Genomic DNA, 22,636 nt, shown 5'->3' with positions numbered 1-22,636 from the left:
TTGTGAATATACTTTTTGATGTAAAAATATACCTTTATACTTTGCTATTAATATTAAGGCAAAATTGAAGAAAAAGTAAAATTCTATATTTGTACTTGTCTACTTATATAGTTTGCTCTACTGTTTTATATATTTCTGCACAAGTAATTTAATTACAACTCATTGAATAGTTGAAGTGCCGAGTTGTCGGTAGACTCATAAATAAGATATTGCTCTCTTTCAGGCAAATGATCCTTCAGAGCTATGGTGATAAATACATACATGTAGCACCGAGTTACACCTTTCTGTGGTCTGAACAAGCTCACGGGTACTCTGTCCCTATGCTGTGGACCTTTGTCTCCTTCCCAGCCATGAACCACCTGTCTCTAATCCTTCCTCACATCCTTTCCCCTGTTGCCCATTCCACCTGACACTAATTCTCACCTCAGTCAAACTGGTATGATGCAGTCAACTAGAACAGTGTAGTCTTACTTTGTGTGTGTATGTGTGTGCGTGCGCGCGCGCGCGCGCGCGCGCGCGCACACACACCTGTGCATTTGTGTGTGTGTGTGTGTGTGTGTGTGTGTGTGTTTGTGCGCGTGCACACATGTTTGCATGAAAATGTTTGGTAATATGTTATCTTTACTGCTTAAATTATTCATATTTCACCAAGGGCTTTACATTAACATTCTACAGTACGTTTCCTTGGTAGACAGTTTAAGTACTTGAATATTTAACTTCATTTATCTGTTTGTGTTATGAATGCTTGTCATTGTTTTCTGTTTATTTCAGTTTTCTTTCTGGTCTACTAGTTCTTGGAGCATATATAGGAGGTTTCATTGCTTTTAGCTCAGTTTTCAGGTAAGAGTAAAGACTTTTCTTTACTTTAATAGATTTGTAGTTCACATTGTTAAATTGCATTATCTTCTATCTATATTTTAGTGTTGAGCCTTCCAAGTGCTCTACATCATTGTTGCTCACTGTTTCTGTAGCATTATGTCAGCCATTCTTACTGTGTAGTGCTAAATGGTGAGCAGCATGGGAAGCTGGAACAACATCAGTTGGACTCAGACTTGCCTAAGCTGAGTTTCATGAACTGAGGGATGTGGGATGGCCAACACTGCAAATTCTCTTTATCCCTAATTTGATGACAAGCTTGAACAGCCATTAAAGTATTCAGCACAACAATGGAATGTCATACGCCACAGCAAATAATAGTCTTAGCTTAAATGAGGGTAGAATTATTTATAAAAAAGACACTAAACCTCAATGTGCCATGCATAGATGAAGTGAGTTGTTCTTGAGGCAGTAAGAACAGTTGTAAGCAACCCTTGGCGCACCAGCTACACAGCAGCTGCTTTAGACTTACTAAGGAATGCAGTGTTCTGCCTCAGGCAACTCTAATTTCTCAAGCTGCTTGATGAAATGAAGTTGTTTTCAGAAAAGGAAGAGGTCTGTCATAATTACCTGAACTCAGTGGACTCAACCCAAAGTTTCTTGATTAGAGCAGACCTCTTACAATTTCTCCCAGTAGAGTGTACACCATTGATTTAGTACCGCTGCATATTTACCAAGTTCCTTCCAATTCCAGTACATTTTCCATCCATTAATGTCTCCAGAATATTCTGTTACTGAACAACTGCTTCATAGCTCAACTGTATGCCATAAAAGCACATCAGTTATTTAGTTGTATTCATGCAAAGCAAACTTGAATACTGTTACTATCAATTACTGGCCTATCTGACTGAAACAAAGATTTACATTATTGTAGAACAGCTAAGACTCAAAGCTATTATTTGACAAATGTTTTCTCTCTGCTTATGACTGAAGATCCTCTGTCGTAGTTGGACAATGCCCCAACAATAGCAGTTTCATCCAAAGTAAAATAATGACCTTGCCACTCCAGACTTAATGTGTAATGTAACATGGTGAACATTGCCAAACAAAAGAGAATGGATGTTCAATTGAAAATTTGCTTGTTTATATTTAAGTATGTAAGGGAAATTTATTGAAATGCAGGTGGTGTGAGGTGCAGCAAAACATTACATAAATTACACAACGCCTAATAAATAATAACCTTAATACTCCAAGAGAATAGTTAAGGTAACAATCTCAAAGTAGTTTTTATTTAATTTTTTAAATCATAGTCAATCTTACACACTGACACTTAAACACATGTTAGAAAAGTATCCTTCCATCTTTTTGTCATCTTTTAATGACAGTATGTCATGAATATTCATCTAACAACTGTGTCAGTACATACAGTATGGTTTCACAGTCACTAATACGTTGTCTTAGGTTTGTGTGACTATTAACATATGTTCTAATAATGTGAATTGCACCTTGAATGTATGAAAACTCGAAAAGCGGCAAAAGAGGGCTTAAATTGTTAGGTAGCCAGCATCCTCATGGTCCAGAAGTGAAACCAGTTTCAAAGAGGTTGTCACAGTGAACCATGAGAACACTGGCTATCTCATTTCATACAGGACGTGATAAAGAAACAGGGAACAATTTATATGAAAATTCACCCACTTGACTGTTATTTATTAGCTGTATGTAATAAACCGTATACAAACATAGGAACAAAAATTGTTTTTCTTACAATTTGTGTGTTTTTGAAAAACAGGAAATGCAAACAAATTCATGACATTCCTTACAGATTGTGTTTGTTTTTACTACAAGCTTATGCCCTTCATTTCTTCCTTTATCTCTTGAAATCTTTAAGTAGCAACTTCTGTAGCTCTTCAAGATTTTTGTATTTTACTTGTCTCTTTGCATGCTCTCTACTAGGTTGTGGCTCTTGAAACTTTTAGAAGATTGATTGGAAGGCGGTGTATCAACAATGTTCTCCAAAAGGCTCATGATTATTTCCTCCCTAAAATTCTTCATAGGAATATTTGTCGTGGTAAATATTTTGTACAAAAAGTGAGTGCTTACAACTGCTATGTTGAAAATAATTTCAAACGCCGCAGTATGGAACCACCTTATTGTTTTCCTCAGTAGTGAAAAATAACTTGACATCTGGTCTGACACATCGATTCCTTGCTACGCTGCATTATAATCCAAAATGACAGCAGGCTTAAATATTTCCTCTCCGGTTTTCTTGCTTTTCTTCCCAGTAATGTGCATTTCGATGCCATGGTTAGTAGTAAGAAAAACATCACATCTCTTTTCTTGTGCCATTTTCCTACTATTCCATTAGGTTCTCTTCCAATGAGTTTGCCTTTTCTTATTTGTCCTGTAATGGTGGGGACCAAATGCTTTCTGTTTTTCTCCGGGTACCTACAATGTTGGTATTTCCATCCAGCAAATGTCTAGCTAATGACACACTTGTGTAATAGTTGTCAGTAACAATTGTACATCCCTTATCTATATGTTTTTCCATTAAGTCTAAAACTACTGTTTCTGCAAGATTTTTGCTGACATTGTACAACTGTCCTGTGTAAACAATCATTTTAAGTGTATAACCGGCTTGGTTACAAAGTTTGAATACCTTGATTCCATATCTTTGGGTCTTGCTGTGGATGTACTGACGAAATAAAAGTCATTCTCAAAAGGGCACCATCGACTCGTTCACTGCTAGCATCTCTCCCAGTCCATATTGTGAGCAAAATTTACTCTGGATCATAACAAAGAGTTTTCGCATCATGAATATACAATCACTTTTATCTGCAGTTGCGTTGTCCTTGAAATGGACGAACCTCAAATCACACCAAAGAACTTGCGCATCTTGAAATTATATTCTTTAAAAGTTGTAGATTTGTTTGTAACATGTTAATATGTATGTATGTATGTTATTACTGTTTTGTAATTACAGCTTTAATAGGCACTGTATTACAAGTGTTGAGATAAAGTGAGCTTCACTGTGATATTGAAAACCTAAGTCACCTTGACTGCACCACTCTCGGGTAATTTTACCTACTTTACAAAATGACATGCATTGAGACCAAGTACATGCTGTAGAATTATTTGTTTCTGTCCAGCCTGTATTCTGTTTCAGTTACTTTGGTAGTCAAATACATCATTGTAATAATTAATCTTTTTATGTAAGAAATATAGAACGGGTGTTGGATATTGATCCTAAATAGGTTGAGGGACTCAACCTACTGTCACTCATATATTCATTGAAGACATAAAGTCTATAAATTATTTGTCAATCTTTTTTGGCACTTTATTTTTACAAGTCCGTCTTAATCATACAGATTTCTTACACTTTATTACCGGTTTTGGCTACTGCCATCTTTAGATCTGTTACAAAAATAAGTATTGTGCAAGCAACAGGTTCAATTAGTTAACGCTAAATCTAACAAGTCCTAGTGATGCACAAAATATAATAGTATAAAATGTTTATAGGCACGTATAGCCGCCATACATACGATTAAAATATTCTGATGTAAATCATCGTCTGGTACAAGCTGATAATACTCAATTTGCACCTGGTATTTACATATGCCAGCAGAGGGCACTTTAGCTAGAGTGCATACTAAACCAGTGTCACCAATGTGATGATTAAATTGTGGTATGCACAGCCATTCATTAAAAATTATTTTTTAAAATTACTTCCCATAACAAAATGAGTGTCTGACGATAAAATGCATACTGATGTGAAATTGGAGTCATACTTAAAGTACCATAAAAAATACAAATACTAATATAATAAACCCACTAGCCTGACTAGGTAAAACATACAACTTACATAAAAGCTAGTATAAAATGTGAATAAAATATCTAAAAATCTTCCAGCCTAACATATCAGTCACCATAAATGTAATTGTAGTAGAATTAATAAAATAGTAACTCTACATTAAAGTCAAAAATCGGTAGTTGATATTCTATCCAGTGTCTTGTCTCAGTGGCGACATGTCATGGTATCTTTCTTTTCCTGTGGTGAAGCTTTCAGAGGAAGGCCCAGTCTCTTTGTCAGCGGCAGCTGGCGCACATCAGTCCGCTAGGGTGCGCTACGTTACTCAAACTAGTAGGTCTCTGAATATATCAAAATAAGTATTTAGATTTAACTCATTCTGTTCATTCAGCAGTAATTCCGTTTGTCATTTCCTGTGCACATAAATCTCCATTTCTTCGAGTAAGTTCAGTAACTGTCCCTTTGGCGCCCTATGCAACACTTTCATATTATTGTCTGTGCTTCCTACTGAATGTCTTTCTTTGTCTAAATGTGTACCGAAAGCACTCTTGTTCTGATTATACGTATTTCTCTAAAATGAGTCTGGACATTCCTTCCTGTCTGACCAATATAAATACTGTCACGGTCTTGGCAGTTGATCTTATAAACACCAAACCCCATATATTTATTGCTGTTGTTGTCAACTATATGCCGTAGCTTACAACCAATTGTACCTACCATTTGACACCCAATTTTCATTTTCGTTTTTCTGAAGGTCTGCGCAATTCTGTTGGAAAATGTACCATTGTACTTCATAGCAACAAACTTCTTGCCCTCTGGTTCTCTTGACACCTTCCTGTCACATATTTTTAAGTTTAGTTTGTAATAAAGTTTCATTGCATCATGATCTTTATATCCATTTGCCTTAGCTACTTGTCTAATTGCGCTTAATTCTTCTACCTCGTCATTAAGGGTAAGTGGCAGTTTTAGCATCCTGTTGATCATAACCCTGAAATATGCCCATTTATGCTTCCCAGAGTGACAGGATTTCGCAGTTATAATTGTGTCAGTGGCTGTTATCTCCCAAAATATGCTAATCTTATGTCTTTCATCTCTCTTAGTTAACCTAAGATCCAAAGAACTTATACATCTTTCTTCTCAAATTCAACTGTGTATTTAATTTTTTCGTGCACCCCACCCATTCTTTCCGCTTTCTCACATATTTCCCTTTCGTCACCTTTGTACAGTAGTATATCATCATCTACATATCATCAGTAATAGTTCAAAAAACTTATTTTCTAGCTCATTCACAAATATCTCAGCTAAAGTACCAGACAAACTGTTGGCCATTGCAAGTCCGTCTGTCCTGATAAAATATCTTGTTAAATTTAAAATAGGCTAATTAAATGACAACACAATTTCTAAAACTTCCAAAAGTTTTACTATTTCACCCTGACTAATCTTCTTATATGTTAGCAAGTTCTTCCTTATAATTTCCAACATATCGTTTATCAGGACGTTAGTATATAGGTTAACAATGTTGAAAGAAGCCCATGCAGCTCCAGCTTGGATTGGTACATCTTTAATCTCATTCGCAAATTCGTAGCTTTATTATATTAGTAATTGTACTTTATATGGTATTTTAAGTATGAATCCAATTTCACATCAGTATGCATTTTATTGTCAGACACTCATTTTGTCATGGGAAGTAATTTTAAAAAATTATTTTTAATTAATGGCTCTGCATACCACAATTTAATCATCATATTGGCGACACTGGTTTAGTATGCACTCTAGCTAAAGTGCCCTCTGCTGGCATGTATAAATATCAGGTGCAAACTGAGTATTATCAGCATATACCATGTACTCACTTGTTTAACTTGATGATGATTTACATCAGAATATTTTAATTGTATGTATGGCTGCTATATGTGGCTATAAACATTTTATACTTTTATATGTTGTGTACCACTAGGACTTGTTAGATTTGGTGTTAACTAACTGAACCTGTTGCTTACACAATACTTATTTTTTTAACAGATCTGAAGATGGCAGTAGCCAAAACTGGTAATAAAGTGTAAGACATCTGTGTGATTAAGACGGACTTGTAAAAATAAAGTACTGTCAATCACTTTCAAAAAGCTTAGTGCTGTAACTACCAGTTTTGTGTGTGCACCACTTCATAGTTTGTGCATTATTCGGCTGCTAGGGGGCACCTGGTGTGCTAATATGACAGAAGTTGCGTGTGCAGCCTGCCGGCAGTGCCACCTTTTAGAACTTTTGTCTATATGGTCTGGAGTGCAGGGCTCCACCGGCCTCTTGTGTGTTGCTTATCTTATTGTACCTTGTCTTCCATAAGTGTGAACTGTTCAAGCAATAAATTACAGTGTTCATGAGTTAGAACTCTTTTTGGTGATGAGTATGGTATTCAAGACTATGTGTTCCACTTCTGTCCTTTGAGTTTAATTTCCATGGAGGCAGTGCTTAAATCTCTTCTCAAGCAACAGCAGGTGCTGACTGTTGCCATTTCCAGTTTAATGAGTGCTTGTCACAATCTTCGGTCCCACTAACAACAACATATCTGCCACTGTTTCCTGCATTTGATCGTGCAGCAGAAGACTGGCACACTTACGTAGAACACCTACCACAACATTTCCAGCTATTTCAGGTAAGAGACGTAAACTTGTGCAGGTCCCTTTTTTTTGTCATAGGTTTCACTTCATGGGCATCAGTTGTGTCAGCTCGCCTCCTTACAAGAACCTTCAAGTTTTTCTTTCAATTAGAGCTGTGAGGTACTTTGTACCTATCACTGTAAACATGTTCATATTAATGCAGCTCATGCGGAGTTTTACCACAGCCAAAAGCAGCCAAAACAGTCAAACATGGCACAGGCAGCAGAACTACATGGACTTAGCCATAATTGTAATTTTGTGACAAGTATCCATAAGGGATGGGTCATGATGCAATAATATGTTTCTTTCCTGGTAGGGAAGTTTGAGAATGAGCTCTACGGTGTAAAAATTCTACACTTACTCTTGTATTGAACGTAGCTCAGTCATTTGAAGTTTCACAGCTACAGGCATTCAGATAGAAGCCTGGTCAGAATTTTCAGAAATCAGTTGCTCTGACCCCACCTCAGTTTGCAAGGAAATGCTGCACAAGTCCAGCAGACATCTCAGCATCATATAGGTAATAAGTATTAACCACAACAACAGTCTGCGTCACAACAGTGACAGCCTCGTGCTCTGCTGCTTCATGCCCATATTGCTTCATTTGACACAAATGGACCATGTGTCCCTAGTGCCGGTTAACGTGCAATAGGTGGCATAAGAAAGGACACAGTGCTTCTGTATGTAACTCCTTTCCAAACTTCATTGAGGTTGAAATGGACATGGATGCGAGCAGTGTATCGGCAGTGATGGTGTCTCAAAGCAAGTGATACATTGAAGTTTGTTTTTATGTTTAAGAGACCACTGAGAATACAGGTGGACACAGTTCCAGCAGCAATGTTGGTCAGTTCTCAGACTTGTGTGAGTTTGCGTTCTCCCCATCTGACTCCAGTGTCGCGGAGGCTGATGAGTTATAATGAACAACAGATTTCCATCCTGGGACAATTTTCTGCCCCTGTGACTTTCGTTCATTAATGTTCCTAATTGTGGACAATGCTTACACTGAAAATCTGTTTTGTTTGGACACTTCTAAACTGTTTGGATTCTCCATTGATGATGAAGTGCATTTGGTTTTGTCTCTCTTTTCCCAGGACTGGGTTGTGCAACAGAATTTCAGGCTCTTATTACGATGAAACAGTCTGTCTGGTGCCGTTTTTTCTGGGTCCACCCAGAACCCATAACTTAACGGGATCAAGTAAAACTGAATTAATGCACAGTCCATCAGTGATATCTATCTTTTGCTGCGCTCTGAGTAGCTGTCAGGAAAATTATCAGGGGGTTATTATTTTTCAAAGACTGAGTTGGCAGAGGCATATTTACAGCTCCCACATGACGAGGAACCTAAACACCTACTAGTTATCAATGCCCCGGTCCTATCAGTACCAGCATTTGCATTTTGGTGTGGTAAGTGCATCTGCTATTTTTCAATGCTATTTAGAGCAACTTATTGCATCAGGTCCAGGATCCATCAACTATTTAGATGACATAGTAGTGTCTGATGCCTCTACAGAGGAACATTTGCAGAACATTCATGCTCCATTTTCTGTTTTACAGTCTGCAGGGTTAAAGTGCAATTTGGACAAGACATAGTTTTTTCAACCATCTAATATTTATTTTGGTTTTGTAGTGTTGCTTGCTAGCATTAAACAATTGCGCCAGTATATTGATGCTATTGCCATGTTGACACACTCCACGTCTATTAAGGAATTACAGGCATTTTACGCAAAATTGTGTACTGCTACAAATTCGTACCATATGCTTCTTCTGTGGCACAACCACTCCAGACATTATCACATAAAGATGTTCCTTTCCACTGGTCCCCGGATTGCGACTAGGCATTGAAGTTATTGAATTGTAAGCTGCAGTCGGTCCCCTGTTTGGTAACTTTTCAGTCGGGCCAGGCCCCATGTTAGTGAATGATGTGTCTGAGTTTGGCCTTGGCACCATCTTTGTTCATAAGTATGCAAATGTATCTGAACACTCTATTGCATATGCCTCTAAACTCTTAAATTCAGCACAACAGCATTATTCTCAGATAGAGAAAGAGACTTTGGTGATCTTATATGCTCTAAAAACTTTCATGTTTTTTTTATACGTGTGTAAGTTTCACCTGATCACAGACCACAAATCACTGGTGTCTCTTTTTAACCCTTTGGCATCCTTGCCAGACAAAGCTGCATACCAGTTACAGCGGTGGGTGCTTTCCCTGTCACAATGCAATTATGAGATAAATTTTCGATCAACGTGCAAATGCTGACGTCATATCACATTTTCCGGTTGATCTGAATCCAGAGTTTGATAAGGAGAAATTACTTTGTTTTCATTTAGATGTTCAACCTCAAAATGTTGTTGATAGTTTTCCAATTACTAGCACTGAAATTGAAGCTGCAGATCCTGTTTTAAGTAAAACTGTTTCTTTTGCACAACATGACTGGCTGGACAGATCTATGGGCTGTGCTTCTGATCCTTTGTGAAATTATTTTTAACTACAAAATCATCTTGGGCAGTGTGCTGCTGTTAGCTATGCAGGACACTGCTCCCCAGGTTGTAGTCCTGTCCACCCTTTGGCATGAAGTTAGGCATTTATTACATGTGAACCACTGCTGTGTGTCATGTACAAAAGCGTTAGCACTCAGACATGTTTTCTGGCCAGGCATGGATGGGAAAATAGTGCGAGTTGTTGGGGTCTACCCATAGTGTGTCACCCAGCAGGCTGCTCCCCATGCTGCTTTGTCTCCGTTGCCAGATCCACAGCAGCCTTGGGAAGGAGTTCATGTAGATTTTGTGATACCTCTTTTGAATTTCTACTGGCTTGTCTTAATTATTCTAAGTTTATGTATGTGGTGCATTGTCTGTCCACTTTTGCGGTGACAACAATTTCAGCTTTGTCAAAAATTTTTGCTGTGGGAAGTCTTCAGTCTGTGTTAGTTACAGATAATGGCCCCTAGTTCATACCTCAGGAATTTGAAGATTTATGTAGAAGAAGTGGTACTCTTCATATGACGGCTACTCCTTTTCATCCTCAATTGATTGGGGAAGCAGGATGACTCTTATGGACATTTAAGACTCAGATAAAACAATACATTTTGGTTATGTCACTGGAAGTAGCTCTTGATTGATTCCCTAGTTCTTATAGGTTCACCCCTCTTTAGCGATAAGAGTCTGACAGAGTTGTTGCATGGTCGTCAGCCCAGAACTCTGCCACATCTGCTTTGACCGATGTGAGGCCATCCATTGGCACAATGCTCCTGGCCTGGCACAGCCCTTTGAGCTCACTGGTTTGGCTGCCAGCTGAAACAGGTGCCAACTGTAATTGAGAGTACAAATGGCTGAAGCCTCCCCATCAATCGCACTGCTGAGGGGAGGACGTCGCAACACGTTGACCAGCCACAACATCGCCTAGGCGGCTGCGCTATGGGTGCACCTCCACCGCCCTCACGTCCTCCATCTGCCCAGTCATCTCCTGCATCTCAGCTGGTGCCCTCACCTTCTCTGCAGCTGCTGCTGACATTTTCACAACTGTCTCCTCTGCTATGGGAGCCCACTTCAGCTGTCAGCCACAGTGGGACGCCAGTTCGTGCACTGTCACAGCTGATACATTTGACACTTCCGTCTCCATCACAGCCAGTTATAACTTTTCTGCCGCTTTTGCTGCCACTTCCTTCCCTGGGTTTTGGACTCGGACATGGAAGCTGCACCAGCGTTGCCTGTCCTACTGTATGGCCTCTCAGAGGACGAAGGGGGAAGGGGGGGGGTGCTGCACCTATCTGTGCTCATGCCATTTCCAACACTACACACCAGTTGCATCAATCACAGAAGAAATGGACATGAGCACAGTTCTCACTGTGGAAGAGGAGTGCTGTAACTACAAATTTTGTGTGTACATTGCTTCATAGTTCGGGCTTGAAGTTTTTGCTTGATTCAGTCACTAGAGGCTACCCAGCCTGCTAAGACAACAGCAACTGTGTGTGCAGCCTGCTGGCTGCGCCTCCTGGGAACCGATGTTTCTATAGGCCGAAGTTCTAGGCCCTATTTGCCACTTGTGCGTTCCTAATCTGATTGTACCTTGTCTTCCACTTATGTGTACTGTTCAAGCAATAGATTACACTGTTCTTTGGTTAGAACATTTACGTATTTTGGATGTAGAAAGTGGGCTGCAACACTACATGTGAGCGCAGAAAGAGGAATGTCCAGACCTACCAATAACAACAGAAGAATATAGGAAAGGTAGTTTTGTGGAAATAGGTTAAAAAGAAAGAAGATAGGGAAGAAAGGAAACCCCTATCTGTTGGGGAGAAGTGTTGTTGGTTCCAATGGGTAAAAAGTTTGTAACATAAAAACAGCACATACAACTTCTCAACAGCACCTTGGAAACAAAAGGCAAGTATCTTTACATCTCATGACTACTCTGTAGTTCACACTTAAGCATTTGGCAAAGGGTTGATAAAAACACTTTTAGACTATTTTTTGACTTTTCCACTCCCCAAAGAGCAAGTGGAAAAAATGAGCACACAATATCATTCATCTTCTTTATTCCCATGAAGTAATTAGTGCTGTCGACAGGGAATCTCAGGTGGATTCCATATTCCTAGATTTCCAGAAGACTGTTGATACCGTTTCTCACAAGCGACTATTAATCAAATTGCATGCATATAGAGTATCATCTCAGTTGTGTGACTGGATTTGTGATTTCCTCTCAGAGAGGTCACAGTTCGTAGTGATAGATGGTAAATCATCAAATAGAACAGAAGTGATATCTGGCATTCCGCTAGATTGTGTCATAGGCCCTCTGCTGTTCCTGATTTACATAAATGATATAGGTGATAAGTTGAGCAGCCCCCTTAGATTGTTTGCAAATGATGCTGTAATTTACCGTCTAGTAAAATCTTCAGACACTCAATTCCAATTACAAAATGATCTAGAGAGAATTTCTTTATGGTGCAAAAAGTGGCAATTGGCACTAAACAAAGAAAAGTGTGAGGTCATCCACATGGATACTAAAAGAAATCCTATAAATTTTGGGTATACCATTAATCGCACAAATCTAAGGGCTGTCAGTTTAACTAAATACCTAGGAAATACAATTAGGAGCAACTTAAATTGGAAAGACCACATAGATAATATTGTGGGGAAGGTGAAACAGAGACTGCGCTTTGTTGGCAGAACACTTAGAAGATGTGACAAACCCACGACACCCTACATTACACTTGTCCGTCCTCTGTCAGAATATTGCTGCACGGTGTGGGATCCTTACCAGGTAGGATTGACGGAGGACATCAAAAAAGTGCAAAGAAGAGCAGCTCGTTTTATGTTATTGTGCAATAGGGGTGAGAGTGTCACTGATATGATACACGAGTTGGGGTGGCAGTCACTGAAACAAAGGCCTTTGTTTCAGTGCCAAGGTTATCTTTGCAGCGAGATCTATTTATGAAATTTCAATCATGGACTTTTTCTTTCGAATGCGAAAATATTTTGTTGACACCCACGTACATAGTGAGAAATGAACATCATAATAAAATAAGAGAAATCAGAGCTCGAATGGAATGATTTAGGTGTTCCTTTTTCCCACACGCCATTCGAGAGTGGAATGGTAGAGAAGTAGTATGAAAATGGTTTGATGAACCCTCTGCCAGGCACTTAAGTGTGAATTGCAGAGTAACAATGTAGATGCAGATGTAGATCTCTCCATGAGAGCTGTGATGTCTATTATTTTATTATGATTGACATTTCTCCCTTTTGGTTGGGAGTCAACAAAATATTATGGCATTCAGAGGAGAAAGTTGTGATTGAAATTTTGTGAAAAGGTCTGACTGCAATGAAAAAAACACCTTTATTGCAATGATTGCAAGTTGTTGCCTTTCCCTAATTTTACGTATGCTTTTTCACTTTCTTCATATAAAAATTCTGACTCCACTGCAGTTCTTGCAAATGGAAGAACATTTCAAGCCTGATTTTCTGCAGAAGTGTAGTTCAACACAGCCCAGCGTCGTGAGCACGAAACAGTGTAGAGAACTGACTCAGGTGCTGGATCTTGACTCATTACAATGGGCTTCAGACTGTGGTTGCTGTTAAGCCCAGGCACATTTCTCAGGAGGTTTCCAGTTACCCATCTAATGTTGAACTTGCTGGAACTCTGTAACAAATGCAGTTGCACAGCATATTTTCTGGGTGGCAACCATGCAAGATTAAATTGGCTTTTTGTGGCAGACTTGGTGTATAGCTGGTACCGGAAATCATCTAGAATCCGGGAACTGCTGACACCTTCACTATACAATGCGATTAAGACTGTATCATGTGCTGCGTTTATGTTCGTGTTTCTTAATAATGTTGCAAAACTTCATTTTTCGTTGATTGAAAAAAGCGAGTCTTGTATGACATCCAATAACGGCATGAGCAAAGAGAATGTGTTCACTGTCAAACTTTTAAGATTCAATGCAAAACCACTTGCTTCCTGCACTTCCTCTTCCTGGCTTCAGAGAAAATAAGTTTTTGATGCCTTGTCCTCAACAAGTCATCAGATAAAGAGGTCAGCATCTTCTCCCACTATGACCATACTTCCAAAATCATCGGTTCTTGAAACACTGATTAACAATCATAATGTCAACATCTTGTCTGTCGCCCACCTCAATGCTAAACTCTTGAAATTCCATTTTAAGAAGTGTAGTCATGCAATTCTTGTTTTGTTTATTATACGAAAACTTGTCCTGAGGGACCTGGTTTACCTTCTGTGACTCAATGACGTCTTCAACTGAAGAATGTTTTGTAGACCTACAAATTCTCTCAGCACTCTTTGTGTTACATTTTCCTCCCTTGCATGGGTACCCACCAAATACAATAGCAAATCGAGGTCCAAAATAAAATTGCAGGTGAGAAGCATAACTTCAAGCTATTGATTTGAATGAACCATTTCAAAACCAAGTTACTTTGTGTGTAAGGTACCCTCCATAGTCTTTTTGTGTACCTGCCTGCGACCCAGCATATCCTCTATGTGGCAGCTGCAGGCTGTCATTTTTATAACATTATTTTTATTCCATCCTGGATTTCCCATTGTTTGACTAAGTTAAAAAAATTAAATCTTCTACTCTACCTTTTGGAAGGTATAGTTTTTTTTTCTATCATCTGGACTGGACTAGTGGGCACTAGTAAGTAAGATGATGTTCTGGAAATTTAATACAGTTTTGAGTAGTCTTCAGCAACAAAGAATCACAAGTTGGAAGTCAACAATACAAATGGAAGCAATGCGTGCAGTATACGCATGATAGGCATCAAGCTCCTTTTTCGGGACGAATGCTTTGAGACAGCGATGTAAGAGAGTGCAGTGGGCATGCTATAGTTGTCTAGCGGCAGTTCGTACCCGGTCTTCACTGCCAATAGTTCCACATATTAGGGACAACCAGCAGCCAGTGCAGTGGGCTACCAATGACGATCGAGCACATGCTGGTGAGCAGTTGGTGCAGTCTCTACGAACTTTATCAAAATCTGGTGGGTGCGATTTAAGTAAGTTATCAGTTATTCTTCAGTTAATTTTTAATTTTTACACTGATCTAGTTAGGTAAATGAAAATTTATATAGTGGAAGCGTTTGATGTATTTCAATACAGATGGTGAATGTATTCAGTGAATTTCATTGGTTTCTCAATGATTTCGATAAGGAAATATATATCACCATTATTAGTACCTTCTTAATTATTGTCAGTACCATTTCTGTAACTCTTTTTAATTATATTTGTGTGGAGATTTATGACCATGACTTTCACGGTAGAAGAGGAGGCATTTAGAAAGTATTGTTCAATTTATGAACAAAAAAATTTTCTCAGGTAGTTGAAAGATTTTCTCAAGTAGACAACAGATTTCCTGAAATGGATGAAAGATTTTATAATATGGTTGATAAACTGCTTGATTTGGGTTCTCAGTTAAATGGGAAGATGGAAAAACTTGAAAAGTGAATGGAATGCTATCAAACATGTACAAGATTTCAGTGACTGTTTAGGTTTATTGAAAGGAAAATTAGAAAACAGAGTTAATCAGTTACATACCATTAAACCAGTACAGGATATTCCAATGAATAAAGTGCAAATAGTAGAAGAAGAAGTTATATAGACAAATCAGAATGTGTAAGTTCTTGCAGGATTTAGAAATTAAATAGAACCCCAACTAGGAAGACAATGAAGGAACTGATAGCACTAGAAATTTGATAGATGATAAAACATTATTTTCTATTACTGCTGTACAAGCTGAGGTAGGAACTCATTACATGATGGGGATACATCATCTACTCTACTGGGTACACACAGCACTAACTACCAAAACTTTGAATATGTCAAACAAGAGATAAGCAAACAATTAAAATGTTTACATTTTAGTTCTGCATATGAAAAAAAATTGTTTATTTGAGATTATATTTAGAATTGTAAAGAAACTTCTGAGAACCTGTAACGTAAGTCATAAAGTGAAAATATTTACTTCAGGTGTGCATAATATTTTACGTTCAGTAATACCAGGTGGCCTTCAGAATCTTGTGGTTGTATGTCTTTTTCATCCACTGTCTCTTGGCTGTGGAGAACTGGCATACATTTTTGTAAAAGACACAAAAATGCAAACAAAAAATATTACAAAATGTGTGACAGAAATACCAACAGCAAATATTGCAGTATGTGGCATAGTAATACAGGTAATAAATATTAAGAAATATTTAAGCAAGGAGGGAGAGAAACCTAAGGAAAGATTGGATCATGGGACCTTTGTGCACAGTTTCAAAATTTTGAGCATTCAAGTATGTTCGTAATATTCAAACCATGGTTGGTCACTTTGGAGAAGCAAGTGTTTGGCACTGTCAAGCAAGTGTTTGGCACTGTCACAATCTGATTGGATATTATTGAGGTAGTCTCTCAGATAATCACATCTGTTTTTTCTATTAACTGTATGTCATTATTAGAGAATAAAAAATGAATGTGTGATTATAGCATGAAGAGCAGGAAAGCTGACTAGTGCAAAGTGAAGTGAAGGTGTGTGGCATCAGCATGAATATAAATGTATTGTGATCTGAGGACCTCTTCCAATCTTGCTAGAGAGTCATGAAGAGTTGTAGCATCATTCAATATTATGGTCTTGGAATCATTTTCTTTCACCCTTTAAGGGGAGGACACAGATCGTGGTTTATGTTGATGTATTGTGAGTGGGTGGAGACATGTGTAGAGAGTATAAATGTTTACTGTCATTTTAGTACTCTTTGTTCTCTGTGCAGAGTGTTACCTTTTTTTCCGCTTGTTCAGGATGGTACCAATTTTCTGGTTGAAATTTAGCTCATATAGGAGATCCCACCAGTAATGGTAATGATAGTATGGCAATACTGAAAAAAGGAAAACATCCTTTGAAAGTCTTCTGCTATGAGAGGCATGCTGTAAATTAATGTTGTGTCAATCCCTTGATGAGTTTCTACATTTGGGTTACTGGAGTATAATTTTATTCATTTCTGTAGGTTGGTTTTGTAGATGATATTTATTAAACAATGACAACCAGGGTGTAGGTTGTGTAAAAATGGAATTTGTACTGTTTGAAATTTTTTAAATGATAATATGGTGACAGTGAGAATTTGTATCGAGGAGGGAGGTGTGCCAAGGTAATGTGAGCAGTTGTGTGAACCACTATTCCAATGTGGCTTAGGGGCTAATGCACCTGCCTAGTAAGCAAGAGACCCAGGTTCAATTCCTGGCCTTGTTACAAATTTTCACTCACTGCTGCAGTCTGTATACATAAAAACATATCTGAAAGTGACCAGTAAAGTCTCTTAAGTTGTGTCTTTTCATTTGAATAATGTAATTGGGTTTGTATTATTATCTAAATGTGGTATAGATAAAAAGCACTCAGTCTTCAGGCCACATGTGGTCCATCGGGACCATCCAACTGCCGTGTCATCCTCAATGAGGATGCGGATAGGAGGGGCATGTGGTCAGCACACCGCTCTCCCGGTTGTTATGATGGTTTTTGGAGCTGCTACTATTCATTCGAGTAGCTCCTCACTTGGCTTCACAAGGCTGAGTGCACCCCGAAAAATGGCAACAGCGCATGGCGGCCTGGATGGTCACCCATCCAAGTGCTGGCCACGCCCGACAGCGCTTAACTTCAGTGATCTGACGGGAACCGGTGTATCCACTGCAGCAAGGCTGTTGCCGGTATAGATAGTTAACCTTATTCTTATTTTGCCATATCTAATGAATTTAAGAATGGGCTGCAGGTGCCACTAATTAGTCAGTCAATCCATTTTGTAGTCTGGTTCAATTGCCTTATACAAAGATTTGCAAAATTTTCTATTCCCTCTTTGTCTATCAGTGAAAAACATGTATATAGTTAGTTTTGTTATAGTTCTAATAATAATGAAGTGAGATCAGAGTACTCCCAAAAGGTGGTCTATATAGATATGTGGTTCTTTGTTTACATTTAGATATTTGTTTCCTATTCTGTTGTTTGTCATGGGTACTCTTTGTGTGACAGATGGAGTTCAGCAGCAGAAGTCCCTACAAAGAATGCCCATATGATGATTTGTATGTGTGTGTATGTGGGAGGGGGGGGGGGGGGGGACAAGACTTGGGATATGGAGTATTTTTAATATTTTGGAAGACGAATGGCAACTTGTAAGTAACCACTAAAAAGTTCTATTTCTGACCCTGTTAAAAACTTACACAATACCAAGTTTTAAATCATTTTATTGAAAGAAAAACACCTGATTACACTACTATTTTTTTTACTTTCCCTAAAAGCTGGGAGGAAGGGGCGGAGTGCCAACCCCCCCCCCCCCCCCTCCCTGCCCCTGAGTACATGCGTCCTTGCTCCCTACGTCCTAACAAGTGCTGTGTGGAGCTACCAACGGAATGTGGAGAGTGCCAGGGAGGACCTCAGAATACTGCATAATGAGAGCCTTCAGTGAAGATATAACACAACAATATTTTTGGAAAAAGAGAAGAGAATAAAACTTTTGTAAAGCTATTAGTTGGATTCAAGCTTAGCATTTGTTCATGTCATATGCCTGCACTCTCATGTAACATAAGCTAACTGTTGTTTTTAAAAAGTTGGAAGTTCTTAATAGCAAATACTGACTGCAGATAATTAATTCATTTTGTTTAAAGGAGAGTTTTTTAACTTTTTAAAAATGTTGAGGAGTGAATCTGCAGTCTTTGGAGGAATGCTTTAAAGAAATGTGAATAAGTTCAACTGGGTCAAATCTTAAAATACAGAAAGTAGGAGACACTTATTGAAATGTAATCACACATCATCTTCATTTTGACTCCGATCCTGGTATGTCAGTTTTTTGTCCATACACCCTGCATTGTGACTTCCCATTTCACTGTGTTTTGCTGTCTCTGTCTCATATCCTAATGCAAATGGTGGGTGTTCCATGTTCCAATTTTAAAATTTAATATTTTCTCTCTGTATACCAGCAGATAAAAATGCATAATCATAAAAACTTAAGCATCACTCCTTGAGTTAGTTGTGGTCCTATAGAGAGATTTCAGATTTTTAACTAATCTTCTGGTGTAGCATTATATGATGTTATTTTTATGTGTAGTCATTTTAGGTAATGAGAGGAACAGAGTATTAGTGCTAATTTCATACTTTTGGATTAGAAAACAATTTTAATTTAAAGATCAAATTATTTCTTAATGTTTTTTTGTTATTCATTCCATTTCATTTTTATAAGTAAGGATAAAGAAAGCTGAAACACTATTCTGGAAAACTTATTCTTCACAGTGAATTATAATATAATGGAAACTGTTTGTCCACTGTTTGTGTTAATGGATCTTCTTCTTCTTCTTCTTCTTCTGCTACTACTACTACTACTACTACTACTACTACTACTACAGTTTATGAATTGACATTTGTTACTTTGTGAAATGTAACAAAATGTTTGGAAGGTTCAAAAAGTTTTAAGAGTTGTGAGATTTCTGTCAATAAAAATAATGACCTTACTATGACGAAAATGTTAATGTAACAAGTGCAAATCATTAATGAAAATTGCGATATTGGTATCAGTTTTGAAAAGAACAAAATGCTGTGACCAATAAAACATGAGGATTACATTCAGCTACGGTACTTAAATAATGACGAGAAATGGGTGAAAATATTGAAATATAAAACAATTATCTTTGGGCTTATTTTCACCATGATGATTAATAATTTCATTAAATTTATTAATTGTGTATAGCTTTTGCATGTTTGCTTTCAAATTCAAATAAGAAAATAAATGAAACTTTATCTTCATCAATGTAGGAAAAGGTAGATTGCTGCTTACCGTAAAGAAGACACATTAAGTTGCACACAGGTACAATTAAAAGACACTTGAGTAAAGCTTTCAGCTGCAGCCTTCATCAACAAAAGTGAAACACACATCAATTGTACACACAGCCAAGCACACCTCATGCCAACATGACTGTCAACTCTGGTGGCTTTTGCTGATGAAGGCTGTGGTCGAAAGCTATACTTAAGTGTCATTTAATTGTGCCTCTCTGCAACTTAATGTGTCTTCCTTTGCCCATGGTAAGCAGCAGTCTGACTCTTCCTACATTTCTGATATTCCTACCAGGAGTTTCCATTGTTTGTTTTTTAAATTTTACCTTCTTAATCCACCTTTTTAGTATTGACTGTGATCACATTATTTTTTGCTATGTTACGTCTGCATTCGGACCTGTTCTTGCTTAACTTGGTATAAGTGTGTGACAGCAGTGCTACCCACGCATGCAAAAATCTACTACTGACACTCACTAAACTGTGTAAGTTTCCACATGTCCAGTTATCAGATTTGATACATGATGTATAACATTCACTATGAGGTAAACATATGATCAAACATATTGTACATATTTTAAAAAGTGGGCTGACATGTAATTTACAGCAACAAGAATCTTAGTACTAATTGTTCTATTTGATTCTTTTTAGCCAATGGCAGGAACTACCAGACATTGTCGCTGTGGTGCGTGGAAAAGCAGGGATGCTGAAATCACAGTCCCAACGGTGTGCTGTGTGTGGCCGAGGACAATGCAAACGACATCAGCCTGCCACACAGCAGCCCTGGCTTGGCCTCGATGTACCGAGGGAGATTGATACAGCCCTGGAAGAGGTCAGGATTATGGCAGAATTATCTATTTCTCTGTACTTGCGTAATTGTGTTGCTCTTCCCCCACAAACATGACTACTCTTTTATGCTACTGTTATGTCGAAACCATCCTATTGTAGCATTAGAATATCTCCATTGAATGATTTAACTATTTGAAAATTCTTAATGGTAACTTATTGGAAAAGAAAATGTTTGGGCAGACATTAATTTGTAGCAACATTATTGAATCTTGTTTTTAGTTCATTTTCATATAGTCTACATTAAGTCATTTATGAAAATAAACAACATTGTATGTAAGCTTTCCACTTCATGTAGGCTCTTTGTAATGTTGTATTGCTCGCATTGTATCAAATTGTTTAGTTTCACACTATGGCAGGTGGAGAAGATAGTGACACCCTGAAGCAGAAAGGAAGACATACGAAAGTAAATAGTGGTGCATTTAATTCATATTCGTATAAGGTTCTGGATTATAAGCAGGGATAGTGCACTGAGTGCTCCAACTATTTCATCTAATTTCACATCACCATATGTTGGTCATTACCAATACTGTATATGCAGGATGGACAGGAGAAAATTCAGATATTATGTAGAAGTGCTGAGGTTATTTTGATGTTATCTGTTAAAGAGATTTAGAGTGTTCCTTTTCTGACAGTCCCAAAACTTAAAATAAAATTTTCTTCTGGTACAAGGGTGGATTGATAATTTTTTAAAAAAGCTCAATACTTCTGATCCCATGAAGTTCCAGTTATTTCATTACTCAGAAAAGAAATGTGTTTCTCTCATCGAATAGTGCCTTTTTCCACCATAGCGACCCTATTCATTTGGCAAAATGGTCTTCCAACAAACTCATTGACTGAGGAAAAAGGGAAAGTAACATGGAACAAACAGGTAACTGATGAGGTACTGTATTGAAGCCCAGTCCTTGTATATCAGCCATTCCAATATCAAAGTTTATGCGGACACTTTGCTCAGTCGCAAGACGACCTATTTGGATGCTGATCTTGATTGTTTGCTATGAAACAACACTGTGTGATAAGAACCAGTGTCTAACTGTTTTACAGATTGTCAATCGTGATTATGCCCTTTAAATCAAAATAAGCAGTGGTGAGTACGTTTATTGCCAAAAAGAAAACAAGTTTGTCACTGTTTTCACGTGCTTTTACTTATGCAAACCAACTATTTGATAGTGAATCTGCTTCCAAGATGTAATGGTGAATACTCATTTTGTCTTTAGTTACATAATATGTATTACACAAGTCCTTCAGATTATGCCACAACTGACCCATACAGTTTTGAAATGTGTTCCCTCTAATGTTTTGAAGTGAAATTAACAAATCTTCACTCACTATACACTCGATCACCTCTTGTGCAAGACTTCATTCAGTACATTACATCATTATTAAATCAGATCACATCATATGAACTACATTTCATCTTTAAAATCTCACAAACCTTTATGGTCTTCTGTGACGGTGACATGAATGTTACAGACAAATTCTGCAGAAAGAACCTTGGCTGGATGTCCAATGTTGAAGAGGCTATTCCAACAGGCATTGAAGGAACAAGATGCAAGCAGCTACATATTAAGGTGCTCATTGGAATGGACAATATGTATTGCCTGGGCTCGGAGGACATACTGGGATCATTCCAGTGGCTGGCAGAGAAGGTTGAAATCACAAGTCTTGCACACAGAATTCCATCAAAGCCTCAAAATTTGCAGTGTTGTTCTCAGAACCAAACCTGTCTCTCTGGTTCTTGACGTGAAAGGCTTAAACCAAAGACATCCAGAGGTCTGTGAGAACCTAGGCTGGATGTTCTAGACTCACACCTTAGTTTTGAGACTTTAGTGTTCCCTTACAATGCACTACACATCAGAGACTGCTAACCGGGTAATCACCTGTGTATGGGGTGCAAGCAAGGATTTTTAGATTAGTTGAGTCGCCATCGATTGCAGATAATGGTAACTGTATGAGACCCCGAAGAATTAGTATAAGACACAAATAAATGTCCCCCATAGATGAGACTATCACAATTCCTGTTATCTGTTGTTGAAGCATTCCCCGTGAAGTAAGTAGTTTGAAGTACTCCTAAAAAGCAGTCGATCTTACATAATACTGGGTACAGAAAGGTAGTTGCAACATGAAATTGACAGTACTGAGATTTTTGGGCATAAATCTAAGTTTGTAATAAAGGATAGACTAACGGCAAATAAAATAGAGGAGGTGAGTTCATCACTCAGACTGAAGCTGCTTGTGAGATA

The 22,636-nt window shown here is 38.0% G+C and overlaps 1 protein-coding gene and 1 pseudogene across 2 annotated transcripts in view; one reads left to right on the top strand and one right to left on the bottom strand.

Annotated features, from left to right (window-relative positions):
* Positions 1-22,636, top strand: part of LOC126457801 (sorting nexin-14-like) — a 215,651-nt gene that overhangs the window by 8,091 nt on the left and 184,924 nt on the right. For both annotated transcript variants that reach the window (XM_050094398.1, XM_050094399.1), the window contains exons 2-3: positions 772-840; positions 20,199-20,379. In XM_050094398.1, coding sequence (XP_049950355.1) covers positions 772-840; positions 20,199-20,379 — 250 coding nt within the window. The remainder of the gene's footprint in view (positions 1-771; positions 841-20,198; positions 20,380-22,636) is intronic.
* Positions 17,322-17,439, bottom strand: LOC126459562 (5S ribosomal RNA; annotated as a pseudogene).

Source organism: Schistocerca serialis, chromosome 2 (genome assembly GCF_023864345.2).
Source record: "Schistocerca serialis cubense isolate TAMUIC-IGC-003099 chromosome 2, iqSchSeri2.2, whole genome shotgun sequence".
NCBI lineage: Eukaryota > Metazoa > Arthropoda > Insecta > Orthoptera > Acrididae > Schistocerca > Schistocerca serialis.
Note: the sequence above shows the minus strand (reverse complement) of the source record. Positions and strands in the feature narration are given on the sequence as shown.